The 19,830-nt window shown below is 49.5% G+C and overlaps 1 protein-coding gene across 1 annotated transcript in view; it reads left to right on the forward strand.

The window, feature by feature from the left end:
- The first annotated feature begins 511 nt into the window (after window positions 1–511).
- Window positions 512–19,830, forward strand: part of GRID1 (glutamate ionotropic receptor delta type subunit 1) — a 1,143,434-nt gene continuing 1,124,115 nt past the window's right edge. Inside the window, exons 1-2 of the mRNA XM_054982944.1 lie at window positions 512–590; window positions 2,570–2,725. Of these exons, the coding sequence (XP_054838919.1) occupies window positions 512–590; window positions 2,570–2,725 (235 nt within the window). The remainder of the gene's footprint in view (window positions 591–2,569; window positions 2,726–19,830) is intronic.

Genomic DNA, 19,830 nt, shown 5'->3' on the forward strand with positions numbered 1-19,830 from the left:
CCGCGCTCCCGCTTGAAACGCGCCGCCCCCTCCCGGGGAACGGGAGCCCGGCTCCCAGCCCCAGCCCCAGCGGCGCCCGGCGGCCTCGGCTGCGCCTCCCGCCGCCGCCTCCTCCTCGGCCGGGCTGTGGCGAGCGGCGCGGCTCTGCAGTCACGTGGCTCCGGCGGGGGGGGCGTCGGGGGCCTCCGCAGTTTGCTGGGCTCGGAGACGCACAGGCGCGCGCGCGCACTCCCGCCCCGAGCGCTCCGGAGCGCCAGTCTCGGGCTCGCCGCCGCCGCCGCCGCCGCCTTCCGGAGCCGGGCAGGGGCCACTCGCCGCTCGCTGCCGCCCGGCTGCTCTCCCTCGCGGCGCCCGGCTGCAGGCGCACCGGCCGGCGGGCTCGGAGGGGCCGGCCGAGGGATTCGCGGTAGGCAGGCAGGCAGGCGAGGGGGCCGACCGCGCGCACTCCCGGCCCCGGCCCCGCGGCTCTCCCCAGCGCAGTCCGGGCTGATGCGCTGCGCGAAGGGTGGACATGGAAGTGCTGCTGCTCTGCTTTCTCCCGTGGATATTGCCGGGCGTCTCGGTGCGAGCCGACTCCATCATCCACATCGGTAAGAACCGGCGCGGCTGGGCGGGGGCGGCGGGGCCCAGGGGGAGGGGGAGGGGGCTGGGGGGGGGTCTCCACCTCCCCCCCCCGCGCAGGGGAGGAGGAGGGGAGGGGGCGGAAGCCCGGGGGCAGCGCCAGGGGGGACAGCGGGGCCCCCTCCCCGCCTCCCCGAAGGAGCCCCCGGCCTGCGGCTCCGGGGCAAAGTTAGGGGCGCGGGCGGCGGGCGGGCAGTTTTGGGCGCCTGACTCGGCCGCCAGTCCCGGCGAGCGCCGCTTCCTCGCCGGCGCCTTTGGGCTCGCCGCCCGCACCTGCCCCGGGCTCTCTGCTGCTGCTGCCGCCGCTGCCGCTGGTTCGGGCGGCGAGCCCGGCCACTTGTTTACGCCTCTCCCTCCACGCCGAATCGAGGGCAAAAAGGCCAACTCTTTCCCTTCCCCTTCGCGGGGGAAACTTTGCCGCGGAAGCCCCTCCTGCCGGGCCGGCCTGGCCCGGACCCGCGCGGCTGCCCAGGAGGGACCGGCGCCCCTTCCCTTCCCAGCGGGGGCTGGTCCGGCGCGGGGCCGCCGCGAAGCTCCTCCAGCGGCCGGGGCTGCCCGGGAAGGAACTTGGCTGGGCAAAGGCGAGCGGAGGCAGCGCAGCTCTCCGGCCTCCGCAGCCGCGCTTGCCTCCGGAGGGGCGCGACGGGCGCAGCCCGCCCCCTCCAGCAAAGCCGCCCCAGAGGGACGGGGGAGCCCCGCGGCGGGCCGGGGCGGGAGGGCCCAGGGCGGGGGCGGCTCCGGGCCGAGCCCGCCGCGCACCACTGAGCCCCGCGGGTGTGTGTGTGTGTGTGTGTGGAATGGGGGCGAGCCTGGCGGCGGGGGCGGCGCTGCGGGGCCTCTGCCCGCCCCCCCCCCCGGCCGCCCTGCCCGCCAGCGACAGGCTGGTGGGAGCGGGCCGGGCCCGGCGCTGCGGCGCCTCGGGGGGGTGGGGTGGGCCGCAGGGACTTGCGGCCGTCGGCTCCCTCGCAGGGGCGGCCCCGCTGCCTGCTCTGGCCCGCGCGGGCGGCCTCTTGGGCCGGCCTCCGAGGCGTCCGGCGCGCAGCAGCAGGTGGGCGTCCGGCCCTCGGAACGCGTCTCGGGCCTCTGCCCGGGCAGAGCTGGCCTTCCCTGGCCGCCCGGACGCGCCGCGAGGGCCGCAGCTCCCTTTGGGGGTCCCTCCGCAGCAGCGCGCCGGGCGGGCCGGGGGGCTCCAGCGTCCGGCTCTGCGTCCTCGCGCAAAGCGGGGCTCGGCCCGGGAGGCCCCTCGCCGGACGCCTGAGCCGCAGCAAGAAGGCGCCGAGCGGAGCAGCTCTCGGGCTGCGGAGCCCCGAGCTCGGCTTTCCCCCGAGGTGCGGCTGTGCGGGGAGCAGCGAGGGCGAGCCCCAGGGAAGGGCGGAGCGGCCCGCTTCCAACGGCGTGAGCCCGCGAGGAAGTCGGCACAGCCAGCCTGCCCAGGAGCGCAGAGGCGTCGGGGAGCTTGCGCCTGGGTGAGGGGCCCGGCTGCGGTCTCCCCCCTCCCGACGCAGGGGGCGACTCGCGAGCAGGCGAACGAACGGCGGGCCGGCCGGGGAGCAACGCCCGTCTCTGCTTCGCCCAGTTACCCGAGGACGCGGCCCGGGCCACTCTGCGGCGCACGGGCGCGCTTCGGCGGCACAGCCGGCGCGGGGGGGGGGCTGCTCCGAAACCTCGTTCCTGCCGCCTGTCCCCGGGCCCGGAGGGGTTCGCCCGGACCGTCCCGTCGCTTGGCTCTGGAGTGGGCGCTGCCCTTTCCCGGGCCCGGGAGAAGGCGGGTGAGTGGCCAGGAGCGACGCGTCGGTCCGGCTGGCCGGTCGACGCGTGGTCGGGCGAGGGCCGCGTGCTTGGCCGGGCGCCGGGGCGCGTTGGGCGGGCAGGCGCGGGCGTTTGGGCGCCGCGTCCCGCGCTCGAGGCTGACGGAGGCCGCTTGTCCGCCCCCCCCCCCCCCCCGCAGGTGCCATCTTCGAGGGCAGCGCGGCGCGGGACGACGAGGTCTTCAAGCAGGCGGTGGCGGACCTGAGCCTCAACGATGACATCCTGCAGAGCGAGAAGATCACCTACACCGTCAAGCTCATAGAGGCCAACAACCCCTTCCACGCCGTGCAGGAAGGTAGGCCAGCGCGGCCGCGGCCCCGGGGCTGCTCCGGCGTCCCTCCCCCGAAGAGGGCGGCGGGCGGGCGGGCGGGCTTGGCTGCGGCCAGAGGCGGGCGCTGTTTCCCCAGGAAAGCGCGGCGCGGAGCCCGGCCGCGCGGCCTCGCCTGGCAAGCGCCGGGGGGTCGCCGGCCGGGACGGGCCCGCCGAGGGGGCGGCCGCAGTCGCGCTCGGGGCCCGCCGAGGCTCCGCGCGCGCCTGCCGGTGGCCGAAAGGGAGACGGGCGGCGAAGGAGTCGCGCAGGGGCGCCCCGGCCCGGGGAAGGACTGGCCGCGAAGCCCGCAGCGGAGCCGCCTGCGAACCTCGAGGGCCCCGCAGCTCTGCGCGGGCGGGCGGGCGGGGGAGGCCGGAGGCGCCGCGGGCGGGGAGGCTTCCAGGCTGCCCCCCCCAAGAGCCCGGCTGCCTTTCCTTGCGAACCGCGGGGGTCTTTCGCTGGCCCCGGGGGTCAAAAACCTTTCCCGAAAGAGATGAGGAGGCATCTCACCCCCCCCCCCCCAATCCTTTAACGCCTCTTTTATTCTAGCTGGAGGGATAGAAAGTGGCTGGCTGTGTGGTCTGGTAGATCAGAAGCAATATATATGTAGACCAGGTGCCGTGGAAACCTTTGGGGGGCAGCCAGATGCACCCCCCCCCCCCTAATCCAAACCTTGATTCGGATCAGTGACACCTGTCAGTCAGAGGCGAAGAGGTGGAAAGGGAAGGAGTGATCTGATAAACACAGAGAAGGGCAGTTTTCTGCCTGAACTGGGCGGGCTTTTTTTGGCGGTTGGAATCAGCATGGGTGCGTTGTGCAGCGCTTGGGGAGCCCGATGGAGGAGTTCTTCCCAAGCCTTTTTTCTGATGGATGAAGAGAGGAAATGGAGTTCAAAAGGGAGGACGGGGAGACAGAGAAGCAGATCGTGTGTATTTTCTTAAGATGCCTTTGAGATTGGAAGCTTGCTTGTCTGGAAGGTAACGAATAGAGGAGTTGCAGTGCGGAGGCGGCAGCGTGCAGTACAGAGAATCCAGCTCTCTCCTAGGTGGTGGTATTGGGTAGAGGAGGAAGCGAGAGCCAGTGGTGACGGAGTTGCCAGCTCCCCTACCCGCCCCCTGCTTTGGTTAGTTTCACGGCATCTGGATAGACTAACCTCTGCAAGCAGGAACCTTCACGTTGCAGGCCCTGTTTTGCATAGGAATTGGTTGTGCTGTTGTGTCCCTGGCTACCTAGGAAATCAAGGTGACTGAAGAGACAGGCCAGAGATTAACAAAGCGCTTACAAATATTAACACTGTTGCTTTGGATTCTAAGAACACTGAAGTATGGATTGAAGGGGCCAGTTTAATAATTGGCTGCAAACTGTCTTCAGGTTTTTCAGGGTCTGACAAGCGGCTGCGTAGATGAATGGCTTCAAATAAGAATTTTTGCAGAGGGAAAACATTGTAAATTAATCATCTTGCTTTTGCGAGTGGAAGACTTCTTCAGGATGTTATGGGGGGTGTTTGATTAGTTCGTGCATTGTATCAGCAGTCCAGTCTGTTAGTAATTACTCTTGAAAAAGACACCTATTTATATGTGCTGGGAATATTATATTACTATTTTTCTCCTCAAGGGTGATCCATCAACACGTTTACCACTGACTGAAAAGAGTGTTTTATTTTGGTTTTGGTTTTTTAAATTTAAGTATGTTTGTTCGGTCAGATGCTGGCTATGGCTTACATTGTGCATAAAAAAAATAACAATGAAAGTGTTTTTTTAAAATGGTTTCTTTCTACGTGTATCTGTGTTAACTGGAGTCTCTTGTGCGATTTGCTGGGATTTTTTTTAGTATTCTTGAAATTGGTCTACCAGAGGCAGACCTTTGATTTTATAAGGTGCCAGCATAACAGGGATTCTGCATTTATGTTAGAGGTATTTTAGAGGTACATAAGTTCCTAGCAGTAGCAATAGGGGAATTTTTCAAGTGTGTAGTTGCTGCCTAAAGCTATCTTGATGCATGAAAGTGTGCTAGCAAGCTGTGTTACTCTTGTAAACTCCTTAAACTGTCTTGTGAATGGTGGGGCTGGCCCTTGTGTGTGAAAACTTTGTTAATCCGCTTTTCATCCCGCTAATGAGACTTAGATCTGATTCAGATTGAAACAGGGATTGTTGACTAGCGGATAGCTGAAATCCTGTTTCTTCCAGCGCTTTCAGGCCTTCCAATATTTTCTCCTGCATCTTAATCACAAAATGGAATGTGCGCAGAATGAACCAAAGGTATTGGGGGAGTAGAGAACCTTCATCGGGCAAACACAGCCTTGCATTTTATTTCTCATTAGTGTGTGTTTTTTAAATGATAGTGCTTTTGCTCTACACACGAAGAAGGAGCAATTACCCAGCAGAAGTCTCAGCCATGCTCTGGAAAGAGCAGGCAAGATTCTAGTCGGGCCAGAATCTATTTTGGTCCAGATCATTAAGCATTGCTAAATTTTTTGCAAGGCCCTAATAAGGGTTGTTTTAAGCCATCCGTTCGTGGCCAGTCGGCCTCTAAAATGAGCCTCCCTCCCTGAGCAGCTGGAGGCCGGATGAAGTGTCAAATAAACCTCAATGTGTCCCTTGTGAAGACCTTCCTCTTTGGGTTATTATTCAGCTTTGTGAAGTCTTCCTCTTTCTTCTGTGGGTCTGCCCAGCAATTGGTGACGCATTGACATGCTGGCTGAGTTAGGAAGGAAGAGCTTTCCCGTGGTTTCCTGGGGGGTTTTGTTGGTGCCCCCCCTCCCTGCTCCCAATTTAGTTTTTCTTCTTTTGCAGCTGTTATACAAGATGGTGACAGAAAGACACAAGAGATGCTCCAGAAGCCCTCCTAGTGCTTGGTGGCATCTTTTGGGATCCTGTTTTGGTCTGGTGTTCTTGCCATTGGTGTTGGGCTTGCAGAGGTTCTGCTTTTCAGTCCAGCCTTCCTAAGAACAGTCGAGGGGAGGGAGAAACAGCTGCAGTGACTCAGCTGCTACCAGACCTGCTCAGAGGAAACTCCGTACGAGGCTCTGATGTCTGAATTTTCCTCATGAAGCCAGTATGTTTCTAAGCAGGCCTGTCCAAGTTGCAGGCAGTAATGTCACTGCAGAAACACTTGTGTTCTGATCCTGTGGCTCGCTGTGGTGACCAACAACTTCATCACGTGGGGCTCATGCTGAGCCAGCTTCCTATTTTAAACTATAGCCCAGTACGGAAGCCATTTTGCTACATTAGTTGTCAGCCTTGCCCCCCCTGAGACCAGATTGGTGCATGCTGAAGAACGAGACGGTAGAATTATGCAGTGGTAGAACGGAATGCACCAATTCAGATTGCCAGAGACAGAGTGCAGCTTTGAATGTTTCTTCACGTCGAGAACTCTCTGCAAGCAGAAAGCTAGCTTAGCAGGAAGAAAGTTCCTGCCTCCTTTCTTTGCTTGCTGTGCTGTCTCTTTAGTTTTTAGGAAGTTTGTTTTAACATTTCAGCATGTAATCCACGTGCAGGCTGAGGTGGTGCATTCCCTTCTGCCACTGCCTTCCCCTCTGTCTCCTTCATGCACAAACGAAGACTAATATGTGTGTGTCTAATGGCATCCGTATGGAAGGGACCAGTGACACTGGTCGGGCAAGGCTTGTAGCAGACTGGATAGTCCACCCTAGCTTGATCCCATCAGAGCTCAGAAAGCTAAGCAGGGACGGTGCTTGGCTGGGACTGGCCTGCTGTGCAGAGGAAGGCAGTGACAAACCGCCTCTGCTTATCTCTTCCATTGAGAACCTTGTGAGGTGGAACTTAATGGAGTTGCCTGTGACTCGCCAGGCGAGGCGGCTCATGTTGACATGGGAGGGTCTTGCGTTGCAATCTGCCCTTCTGTTAGTGGCGGACCAGGAGATTCAGCCATGGAGCAGCATCACACCCCTCCAGGCACCTGTGCGTTGGGTGTCCAATGTCACAACAGCATTGCAAAAATACTGTTTGACGTTGGAAGCAGCTGGATAGGATAGAGGTGCCACTATAGTATGTCCGTGTTTAGCTCCACATGGAGAAAGAGCAGCAAAGGCAAATCAAGCCCTGTTGTCGTGACGGACCCACAATCAGCAGATGCTGTATCACTGCACAACTGTGAATCGTGCACCATGTATATCCATCTCATATACAGGGGCATCCCTGAGTGTTTCCATTCATTTTCAAAACATATCTGTTCTCATGCAAAGACTCCATTTGATCAAAACATCTAAATGGCCACGTGCCCAGGAGAAACGTGATTCACATGCAGAATCTCTGAGCTGGGCTAAGGTTGCACAGATACATGTGTGCTGAACAAACCCAGGTGAGTTGCTGAGAAGAGATGAAGAGCTTACTTTGTTTAATTTTTTTATTCCTGGACTCTAATGTTGCTTCAGATCACGACGCTTACAAAACCTTAGAGCTTTTTCCTGGTAATTGGATGGAATGGCCTGGCCAAGCCTGTTCTTTCCTAACCGTTTAAATACAATCACATTAACAGCATTAATGAACTCTGCTGTGGGTAGAGATTCTAAGTGCGCATGTCATTCCACGGGAAAAACTCTAAAATAGAAACCAATAGCGTAATGGCTTTTCACTTAACCAAAACACTGCATAGCATAAAGACTTCTTTTGAGTTCTCCAGAACTCTTCGTCAATACATAATGATTGGGTAGGGGTGAGTGGGGGATGTTTCAGGTCAGGAGAAGCCCTTTCTGCCATTTGTAAAGTCTTAAGTCCACGATACAACCTGTATTCCATTTTAACTGGATTCCAAACTTGGGGCGCAAAATAGGTTTCCCGTTGTCTTAAAGGCTGCTGGGACACAGAAAGGAAAAAATTACCATCCCCCCCTTTGAGAGCGTAAAAGCTTGTGGCTAATTTGATCTTTCCGTCTGGTTTTTGCCCCATTCCTTTTCCTTAGATGGATCTCTGCTTATAAAGACATTCCAAAGGTTTTCTGGCTATTGATTTCTTGGTTTTGTCTTAGTAAGCTGGAGATATGGGGCTTATAGAATGGGGAGAAGTGAAGTGCGCAAGCCTTTTGCTCTTCAAACTTGTTCATTTAGAGTTTTGCAGGAGAACTGTGCCTTCCTTGTGCCGTGAGGCTCTACTGTGAGGCCTGGGGATTTCTGTATTTGAGACCTTACGTTTGTTGCCTGGTATAAGCTTTAGTTTTTACTAGCATTGATTCTGTTGTGAGCCATTTGCCTTGGAAAAGCTTCTTCTCATATATCTCTGTATATGTACATGCTCACCAAAAGCAAAATACCAAATTGGACCCTCAAAATGGAAATACACCCAGGTATGTGGTTGAACAACTGACCTCTACAGGGTGTTCCATTTCTGACTTTAAAACCACGATAGTTGGGGATGTTGATAGGACTGGGGGGGGGGGGAGTGTATAAAATAAATAACGATCTTTGTGAAGATTCATTCATCTTCGTTTCATGTTATGTACATCTAAGGAAATGGACTTGTCTATGAAAACGTAGGCTGCAGTAAGATTTATTACGGTGCCCCTGGCCGTAAAAAAAGGAAGCTCTGAGGGGGAAAAATAGGATGGAAAGAGAGCCGAATGGAATACTTTCTGATTATTTAAAAGTAAGACTTGTCCCCAAGCATAAGGAAGCATGGCACATACATCACCCAAGTAAAATGAATATTTGAAAGAGAATAAATTGGACGAAGTGATCATGGACATTTGAAAACTAATTGTGTTTTTCATGGAATGGGCCACTTAAAGTGCTTTTTTCTTTTAAAAATGAAAGTAGAACACAATGACTATATTTTAGGGTAAATTGGAAATTGCAAATATCATAATAGGTTTTAAAGTGATGCAAATATACCAAAATCGTAGTAGTTGGGAAAACTTTCTGTTTGGCTGTGGGACCCAAAGGAGTCTTTGGGGGGGGGGGAAGGAAACGATTTGAATGTGTTTCTGAATATGTTTGTGGGGTTCATAGTAGTCTTGTCAATGCACTGAAGTGGGGTGCCGCTTCTAGGCCGCCGTTTACAAGAGCTGCCCTCGCCATTGCTGAATTGAAACCAGCTGTCTCCCGTTCAGTTTCTCCGTCTGAATCATCTGATTCAGCCTTGGGTTTTCCCCCCTACGTTGTGCGTTGCCCCTCCTATTCCTTATTTCTCTGTGTAACCTGTTTTGTTCAAGGGCAGTATCAAATAAATACATTTATCTAATTTGAGAACTGGGAGAGTTCATGTCTATGACAGCGTGATCCCACCTTGTGACACTTGCATTTATAAAAGATTACAATGAACAAACTTGAGGAAAAAACATCTTATTTGGAACAATACAATAATAAAGCATATATAACAACAATCATGTAACAAAACAGGCCTGTTTTACTCAAGCAGACCCCGGTCTCAGTCTTTCTGACTTCTGTATGGTGGTCAGTCCCTTGAATTGCAGCCACTTGTAGCTGTGCTCTACGTTGAGATGCCTTCTGTTCTTCACAGGAGTCCTAAAACATTAATACAGAGTTCATAGAAAGGAGCGCTTTTTCTGAGGCGAAAGGGCTTTCCCCTGCAGCTTCAGGCCCTCCAGTCTCTCAGGGGAAATTGCGCCTTTTTTTCCTTATAAGGAAGACCCCAACTGTCTGTCTCCCTCTAGTGGGCAAGGGTTACATCTGCTCGTATGTTTACTGGTACCTTGGTACCTGAAGCATATTGATTTCCTACTAAATCCTTCTGTAAATCTGGTGCTTGCTTTGGAGTACACGATTGGGCTGTATACAGTAAAACGGTGATATACTGTAGTTGTAGCAACTCTTCATTGAGTTGCTAAATCGATGGATCGGTTCAACAGACACGTGAAAGGCAGAAGTGCAGATACTCGGCTTGGGTTTAAGCGCATAGGTGGGTGTTCAAGGAACCCGTGGCAGGTGTATAATGAGCTCCTTGGCTGTTATAAGGCAACACAGGTGAGAGCGGCTTGTCATAATGTAAAATGTTCATAAATGAAACTGAACATTTTGTATTCTGTATTTCCCATGTGCTGAGCATGGTGGAAGTGAAATGGGGTGTGGCGAGCAGTGACAATTGCTGTTAATCACGTGAAATGAGAGAGGCATGATCACTAAAACACACACTGGGCTAAAGTCTTCCTGAGAAGAGAGTTAACCTTTGTCAGCTTTGAATGTCCCTAAAACATACTTGTTTGTCTGGTGTGAGTCTTTGAGACTCTTCCAGAAGTCATGTGTGTGAAGCATGGTTTCCTGAAGTACTCTTCTGTCTAAAGTATATAACATAGGTTTATACATCTGTTTATGAAAAATCGTAAAAATTCAACATTTGGAGTGGCTGAAGTCTCTGCATTTCATAAAAGTGCATCAGTCTATTCATTTATTGTTCTTATATTCTGTGGTGCTTTGTAGGACTCCTGCTCTACCCTAAAACTATTGCTTGAGAAGTAACGCCTAGATCTGTTTGTAGAATAGGAAGCTGATTGTACGTTTTTGTCCTGTTTGGTTTTACAAGTTGGCTTGCAGGCTGACATTGTTCTTTCTTGGAAATGTCCAGCCTGCCTAAATCTTAAGCAAATGGAGGCACACAGAGAGCTTCGGGGTACAGAGAAGACGGTGGCAGTGGAGTGATGTTTAAAAAGCTCCCGGGTGCGCTTCCCTTTCTGTGACAAATGTTGAACTTTGATAGTGATAGAAAACCGACCAATGAGGTAGGGTAATTTTGTTGTGTGCAAATAGGTTTTTGTTTGCTTTTGAGTCTCACCCAAGATCTGCTGATTGTTGATACGCTTTGGGGGAGAGAGGCCCAAATTGGCCTGGTGCGAGGCGTGGCTCTCAGGGCCTGCATGATGGCATCATGCGGGGAGTGGGTCAGAAGGCCTCTTCCCCAGCCATTCCCACTGCTGTAATACAAACAATGGACCACGGTGTGATATAAGCGACACAACAGAGCCGCCGCTGGCCAGGTGAGTGGTGGCGGAGGGTGGGAGTGGGGGATCCCCTGCCCTCACCGGGGGGGAACTGGCAGCCCTAGTGTGTGTGTATGTGCTTATGCATAGAAGGGAAGTATACAAATTAAGTTGTCCTTAATTGGATTAGAGAGGAGGCACTCGCAGAGAGTCAATTTGGTGTAGCGGTTAAGAGAGGTGGGACTATTTGGAGCGCTGGGTTTGTTTCCCCACTTCTCTGCTTGAAGCCAGCTGGGTGACCTTGGCTCAGTCACAGCTTCTTGGAGCTCTCTCAGCCCCACCCACCTCACAGGGTGATTATCATTTGGATGATAATAACATACTTTGTAAACCACTCTGAGTGGGTGTTAAGTTGTCCTGAAAGGCGGTATATAAACCAAATGTTATTTTAATACTATTATTATTACAGTACTAAAGTCTGCAATGTTCTAAAGTAAAAATCAACTATGAAAATCAAAATGTTGTAAATGAAATAGTGAACCTAAATGGAGAATTAGATTATTTCCTTTTTCTCCTTCTGTATGTGAAAGCTTTAAGACTAAGTGAACTTATTTGGAAGGTGGTAGTGGTATATGTAAGTTACTGAACGGAGAACTTGTGAACTTCCCTGATCTCTTAATAATAGCTGGTATTTGACTATGACATACGTAGATTTTAACTATTTGTTTATATAAATTAAGGAAGGTAGAGACAGTATCAACATTTGGGAATTGTGGTTTTCCATTTATTGGAATTCTGGAATAATAAAGAATCAGTGTCATAACTCTGTAGATCAGTTCATACTCAATACCCCACACCGGTAGCATTGTGTTCAGTGTTGGGCACTACAGTTTAAGAAGGATATAGACAAGCTGTCCAGAAGAGGGCAACAAAGATAGTGAGGAGTCTGGAAGTTAAGTCCTATGAGGAAAGATTGAAGGAGCTCGGAATGTTTGGCCTGGAGAGGAGACGGCTGAGAGGTGATACGATAACCATCTTCAAGTACTTGAAAGGGCTGTCATATAAAGGGTGGCACGGAGTTGTTTTCCACTGCCCCAGAAGGTCAGACCAGAATCAGTGGATTGAAATTAAATCAGTAGTTTTCAGCTAAACATTTGGAAGAACTTCCTGACAGTTAGAGCGGTCCCTCAGTGGAACAGGCTTCTTTGGTTGGTGGTGGGCTCTCCTTCTTTGGAGGTTTTTAAGCAGAGGCTAGATGGCCATCTGGCAGCAATGCCGATTCTGTGAACCTGGGAAGATCATGAGGGGGAGGGCAGGAAGGGCTACATCAGTGCTTAGTTCTGGTGGTCCCTTCTTGCACACCCAGGGTAACGCCAATGGCCACTTTGAAATCAGGGAGCAATTTCCCCCAGGCCAGTTTGGCTGGGGATCCTGACAGTGTTTTGCCATCTTCTGGGCATGGAGCAGGGGTCACTGGGGTGTGTGGGGGTGGAAGTTTTCATGAATTTGCTGCATTGGGCGGGGGCCTGAGCTAGATGACCCTGGATGTCCCTTCCAACCCTATGATTCTATAATTCTAAATAAATGTTCATTACTTAATTACAGCACGCAAAGTGTGACCTGCATGTGTGTAGGATTGTGTTAGAGAGACATTTCTAATAACCTTCAATATTGCTGTGGTCACTGTGGCTTGGATCCCACCATGCAGTAGTGGAGGAGAAGTTTCTTTTCATACTTGTGCTTGTGCAAAAGTAACTCTCGGATCAAGCTCTGTGATTTTTCCATTTCAATCAATCTTGTTCTGTACAAAAATCCAAGAGGCAAAAGGGTATTTAATGCAGTCATTACTGTCTAGTTTGGGATATGATTCGATCATTACCAGGTAGCATTTGCCCATCTCCAGGAGGAGCCTGGAGATCTCAAGGATTTGCAACTGATCTCCAGACAACAGAGATTAGTTCTCCTGGAGAAAATGGCTCCTTTGGAGGCATTTATACTTGGCTGAGGACTCTCCCCTCTCCACACCCTGCCCTCTCCATGCTCCAACTCCAAATCTCCAGGAATTACCCAGCCCAGAATTGGCTACCCTGGGTAGGTGGGTTGCTGAAATGTGCCTCGTAGTGTGTATTGTACAAGTGGAAACACAAAACAGGACCTGGTCAAGTTGACTGAATGCTTGCCGTAACTTGCTTGTATTTCCACTCTCACGGTGTTCCATGGGATCCCATCCAGCATTTCCCCCCTGCAGTTGGCTCATTCACCAGAGAGTTATCAGGCTTTGAATAGTCAAGTACAGTGCAAGGATATGTAGACTCTAATATAGCACTGGATTCATAAAACACATTTCAAGTTGCTCAGTACTGGTGTTGGATTATTGCTTGGGTTATTGCTCACTATTGCTCTTGGGTTACTGCTCATAATGGACTTATTAGACAGATGTGGTTTTTGCAGAGTCATCCTGCAGGCAGGACAACCGGGAGACTGGAATACACATGTCATGTGAATGGAATGCTGAGTGATCAGGTGTTATTGACTCCGACCTGCCCATGCTGTGAAATGCACAGCTCTTTGACAAGAAGGGCGCTTGAGACAACTCCCCTCAGACATTCTGATCTCCTTTCTTCCCATTGATCACAACCCCAGCTAAAAGCCTATCCCTCAATCTAGGGCCATCAATCAGCTCTGATAAGTTATGTTCTTCCTGGGAACATTCAATTACTACTCTAAATTCATCAGCCAGTTCTGGAGACACTTAATTAAATTTAAAGTTTCTTTGTAAGGCACCAGGAATAGGCAAGCTAACTCCTTTGTCCTACCCTGGCAGGCTAGGCAGAGTTACTCAAATCTTTTGTCCATCCCAGGTTGGTTTTTAATTTTTTTTTAAAGTTCATATGTGATTGCTGTCTGTATGTGATATATTTAAATGTTGATAAGTTTATAAGGTCCTCAATCCAATGAATTACAGGAAGTGGGCTTTTGTATTTCCAGTGCTGTAGTATAAATCTTTTAGTAACTGTAAGGGCATGAAGGGGCCATTTCTGTTGAAAGAGACAGGCAAATAGTTTAAAAGTATAACATCCTCAAGAATAAATGAATAATACAAAATGAATAAGGGTCATGACTTCCTGCCAAAAGTGTGAATCATGTTTTGGTCATATCCAAAATATATGCTTTAGAGACACATCTTGTAAGTTACACCACCAACAACTGGACACTGTAAAAAGCACTGTGGTGTCCAATATATCCTAAACATAAGTTTTGCTGAATAAGTCACAGCTTAATACCCATAGCAGCAACATTATAAAAGGCTTAAATCCTTATCTCATGGCTTTGGCAGACTCTGTGTATCATATTTATTGATCGACATCAAATATTTATAAACAAATACTGTTGGTTTCATTTTCTGTATTGATTCAATAAGAGTTTCCAATAGCCTGTCAATCAATCTGAGGTCTGTGTTGGTTTCTTGACTGCTGGTTTAGTGATGACTTTGTGGGTATGTATGGGGACTTGGAAGGTTGACCCGGAAGGTCAGACCAGAACAAACGGGTAGAGTTTAACATGTATTGTTTTTACTGCTGTTTTTATCAGGAAGTTTGGTCAAATACAATTTCCCCTCTGTTTAAGAATTATCCTGGATGTTCTGATGTTGATATTTTAAAGAAGCTTTTAATAGGTGTTAACCAACAGCTTACTATTAGCAGTGTTAAATTTCTCTCAGCAGTCTGTAGAATTTGTTGCAAAATTCTATGTACGGATTTTAAATTTAAATTATCGGTCATTGGTTGGACCAGTTTTTGACCTTATCATTATTATATAGCTTTATACTAGTCAAAAGCTGAATAAATAAATGGACTGATGGATTGATTGAAGTGAAAAGAGTTTTCTGCTGAACATTAGGAACAACGTCCTGACAGTTAGAGAGGTCCCTCAGTGGAACAGGCTTCCTCAGGAGGTGGTGGGCTCGCCTTCTTTGGAGGTTTTTAAGCAGAGGCTAGATGGCCATTTGAAAGCAATGCCAATTCTGTGAACCTGGGCAGGTCATGAGAGGGAGGGCAGGAAGGTTACATCAGTGTTTAGTTCTTGGGGCCCCATCTTACATGCCCAGGGTAAGGCCAATTGACACCTTGATGTCAGGTAGCAATTTTCTTCAGGCTAGTTTCGCTAGAGATCTTGATGGTGTTGCCATCTTCTGGGCATGGAGCAGGGGTCACTGGGTGTGTGTGGGGGAGGGAGGTAGTTGTGAATTTCCTGCACTGTGCAGGGGGTTGGACTAGATTACCCTGGAGGTCCCTTCTAGTCCTGTGGTTCTATGATTCTATGATGGTAGGGGTGTGCACCAGAAAAAATTCTGTTTCAATTTCAGTACCAGGGGTTCCAGAATAATGCCTTTCCATTACTAGTTTGTTCTGGGTGGGCCTGAGCTGGCTCAGATCTGATCCATTTGTTTTTTATTTTCCTGACTTGGCTCATTGCACATGCATAAGGTGGGCATGGCCACACATGCACAGATGCATACTGTTCTTTTCAAGGGGTGGGATGGGGAAACGAAATTCCAGAGCACCTGTTTTTGTGCTTAACCAAAAACCGCATCAACCATTAGTCCCCTTCCTTGTTTAAACCATTGGTCCACTGAATTTTTCTTCAAGCACAATAACACACACATGTACAACAACGGGCCTGTTGAAGGCGAGTGTCAGTGGACGGGGCAGGGGCAGCAGCAGGGCACTCCCAAGTAGGAGGGTGCTCCAATCAGTGCAGCATAGTGACACTTCTTTCTTTTTCTATATGGACAATAACTTATTGCCTTTGCACTCTGCGGTTGCCTGTTGCTGCTGCTGTTTCCTTGTGCTTTGTAGTTTTGTTCCCACAATGAAGGTCGAATCCAAATCCCGTCTTTTGGTGCTCAGCATTTCCCTCAAAACAGGCATTCTCACAGCCAATCTTCTCCATCTCCCAAGGGCAGGTGGGCAGGCAGGCAGAATGATTGGCAGAATTCCTTCCGCTGTTCAAACTGACCTATATTTTTCCAGTAAGTTTTCCTTTTGCTGTGGGGGCAAGCAGGATTGTTTTTGAAAGGTAAGGTACACATTTGCCGTTTGACTCAGAAAAAGAGAGAGTCCTTGAAGGACTATGGAAGCAATCCTAACAGGTCTACTCCAATGTAAGTCCCATGTTATTCAATAGTGCTTACTCCCGTGGATGTGTCTTTTAGATTGCAGCCTATGATTGACATCTCCCGTCCAAAGGTTTCCCAAGCTGATAGGAGGGGAGAGGAGAGGTCTCTCCTTGTAAGGATCCGATTGGCAAGGAGAAAGACAAAGAGGTGGGAGGGGGAGACGCTCTCATGTGCATTGGTCTCGTTCCCCCTTCCCTCCAACAGAGTTAATTAATAGTGACAGGTCCCTCTTCCCTTCGGATCTGATTGGCACTATTCAGGAAAACAAGCATCCTCCCTGTGAGGTGAGCCCCAGTGCTGATCTGCTGCTGGAAGGTACAAAACGAAACACACAAACATTTTTGGTGGGAGGGACTTGTTACAATATAGTTTCCCAGATTTGGTTCAGTGTTCCAGAAGCTGCTTTAAGAGAACAAAACAGCGATTTCCGTGTGTCTCTTTGGCTCGTTCTTTCTGTTATGCACTTCCCTACTTGCTGGGACCAAGTTCTGCTGTCTAGAAAGAACATATGGTTACACGTATCACTTGTCATTTTGATCTGCTCATCCAACACTGTTGGCCGCATAGTGGAAAACAGAGGGGGGCCTTCCCATCACCCAGCTGTGTTTGTGCGCTTCTGTTGAGCAGTCTGTTTCCACATACAAACTGGTGCTTCGTGGTGGTGACGGTGCATAATGCTTTTGCTCCATAATTCAGTGCTCTTTTCATCTAGAATACTGTGCAGATTAGAAAAGAGACAAATGACAGCCTTGCGTTCTTGTTCCTCCACTATCCTTCTTAATAGGCTTTTGGTTTTTGTGCTAAAAAGTCAGGATTGTTCCAGGGTCTCCTGAACTGGCATGTTGTCATAGTACACAGGGCACAGTCAAGGTGCATTTTTCACTGAATGTGGGCTAGACATTGGCTGCAGCAATCCAGTGGCCAAGGTTCAAAACACCATGTACTCTTCTGCCTTCCCTTCTGGCAGTAGCCCATAAGTCCAGGGGTTTCTGCCATTTTAAGGAAAAGCTAGCAACTGCATGCCCCTGCATATTTGTATGGAAGTGCTTTTCATACACCACTCTGCCCGGATCCCAGCCAAGTAAGCACGTGACAAAACCAATTTAAAACCGGAACTATTTCTAGACTCTGCCTTGAAGCCCACATTGGACCAGTTTTTTATGGCCTCATTTCCCTCAAAAGGTTGTGAGGAGAGACTAAAGGAGAAGAGAACTGCACACACTGCCTTGATCTCCCTGGAGGAAAGATCACAGATCATAGATTTATTGTTACGGTCCAAGACCGGCAAACAGTACAATGAAAGTATTGAATAGTGAGTAAAAGCAATACAATTATAAAATAGAATACCATCTAAAATTATACATAAGAGTTTAAAATTCTAAGCTCTAAAAGTTAATATCAAGATCAAATGACCCGATCTGTGCTTCTTCGTCTCTTCCCTAATTCGGTAAGCCAACCAACCAAATTTGGCGACCATCCTAGTCAGCTTTTGATTATCAAAGCATAATTAAGCATAATTGACAGTATCGTTCCGCTGCAACCAGGGTAGGAGTTGACAATAGGCATAACCAGAATTTCCCTAATTTTTTGGTATAGGCTTCATTCAAAAATAACATGTTCTAACGTTTCATCCGCTCCCATCCCGCACATGCAGCCTTTCTTCAAAGATCGAGTAAATCTGGCCTCCAGTACAGCTGAAGGTAGGGCATTTTACCTTAAAAGAGTAAAAATTCTCACTCCCAGTTCTCTTGTTTCTGTATAAAATGGGCTTCAGCTTATGCTAACACGGATACTTTGAATGCCTAAATAGAATTCTTTCTCAGGACTGTAATGTTACAGTTAAGGCAAAAGATTTCTCTTCCCCCGTTCAAGAGGAGAACCTGTCTGAAACAAGAAGACATTCCAGAAGTTGAGGAATGGATCCAAAAGCTGTTGTATATGGCGGAAATGGACAAATTGACAAGGAAATTGAGAGAGCAGAATCCGAATGAATTTTTAACTGACTGGAAGAAGCTTAAGGACTATGTGGAAAATAAATGGGATGTGAGAAGACAACTGTGGACTTTAGATAGTTATTAAGTAATATGAGCTATGAGAATGAACATGAACTTTACCTTAGATAATAAGGACTACATAGTAATTAGAGATAACGATAAGAAATTAAGGGTTTTTAGTGCTGTTGGAAGTCAAAAAGGGAAAAGGGGGAGGGGGAAGGGATGGGGGGTATATACTGTAATTATAAGGGTAAATGAGTATGTATTGTATATTATGTAATATGTTAACCCATTCAATAAAATTTCTATTAAAAAAATAAAGAGGAGAACCTGTCTGACCTTCCCTGTCAGACTCTTATACACACTCCAAACAATCCTGCCAGAGACCAACTTGGCTCCCTTCAGCCCGGTTCTGACTGACCAATCAGAGAGGAGGGAGCAACCTGCCACTCAGGCTTTACATTCCAGGCAATAGTTAACTCCTTCCCTCCCAACTCTCTGATGTTGCTGCACTTAGGAAACCTGCTTTTACAGAGCCGTCCATCACAGAGGGGTTGTCAGAAGGCATAATCATGTTTGCTGAAGAAAAAATAACTCTGGTAGCTGGTCATTAGAATGAAAGCAAAAAGAGAGACAGTTTGGATTCGGTCTGCTGCTGTAGGATGGTAGCAGAACTGATAACCAGGAAAATCCTTCCTGGTGAGGTGCTTCTGTGAAAGTGGTCTGCGTAGCTTTCCATCATATGATCATACATCTATCAAGGCTACAAATGTGTGCGAGTTCTTTTCCTATTTACACATTGTCAATGTGTTCAATTTTAGGTCTGGCAATGCGACTTTGCGGTGGAGCGCTCCAATTATTTTTCTGCGTAGATCAGCATGTTAGTACCGCATATTATCTCTCTCTTTTTTAAAAACTGAGATGGAGTTCACATTAAATGAAGAGAGAAAATAAGTGGCTTCCTAACATGTTGAGAAATGAGGTGCATTTCTGGCTCCACTTGTCATGTCTTTCCCGAGGTGCTGAACTTCCTTGTTGCAGGGAATGATGTATAGGGAAGACAGTATCTTGAAATCCAGGGGCAGTCCAGCAGCAGGCGGGAGCAAAAAGGATGCAACAGGACAAGGGGGGGACCTATGACTTGCCTGGAGACTGCCCGTATAGTGGATCGCTCTTTTAAAAACTGCACCTTTAACTGGATCACATTTCAAACAATGGCTAACTCGCTCAGCCCAATCTATCTCACAGGGGTGTTGTGAGAGTAAGAAAGAGGATGGGCAAAACTGAGTACATTGCCTTGATTTTTTTGGAGCAAGGAGAAGGTAACAGTTTTATGGCACAGATAGCCTTCCGCCTTACGTTGAAGGACCACTGCTAGAAGAAGGACCACGGCATGCTCCAAACTCTATGCGGTGGCACAGGGACCAATAATAAGAAGCGGCAGTTTCGGTGGCGCTTTCTGTGATGTGAACCCTGGCTGAATCCACATGTCCCAGCAAAGCACTAAACGGTCGTAAAGATAGCGTCTTCCTGGCACGGTTTCTGACGCCGTCATGCCACTCGCGCTATGCTGGGACGAATGCCAGATCTTGAAAGTCAAGCCCGTTGCACATCAGAATGTGTATTCATTTTTTCGGTAAGATTGTAACAATGTGTACCAAATCCCACCCCCCACGTACTTATATAACTTTAAGACAATAAGTATCTAAAATGGGACCCCTGTTCTGAAAGGTTTTTCTTTTTATGTGGTTCCGAATGGCTTCTGTTTAATTAGAAATGCGGAGTCTTGATTGCTGCGTTTGAAATGGTGCTTTTGTGCTTGTGGCCTTCGAATGCCGCCCTTTGGCTGGTGAGCTGCCCTTTTTCTTCGATGCTGCTTGTTTTCCCTGGCAGGCTCCTCTCCGCGTATCAGCAGGCCTCTTACCGAATTCTCCCCTGACCTCTGTTGCGACGTCTCGGTTCTGGTCCCTCTCCCTGTACATTAATATTACATTTAAATGTGCTGTAAGAGATGGATCTGCTTATGTTCT

Source organism: Eublepharis macularius, chromosome 6 (genome assembly GCF_028583425.1).
Source record: "Eublepharis macularius isolate TG4126 chromosome 6, MPM_Emac_v1.0, whole genome shotgun sequence".
Classification (NCBI taxonomy): Eukaryota; Metazoa; Chordata; class Lepidosauria; order Squamata; family Eublepharidae; genus Eublepharis; species Eublepharis macularius.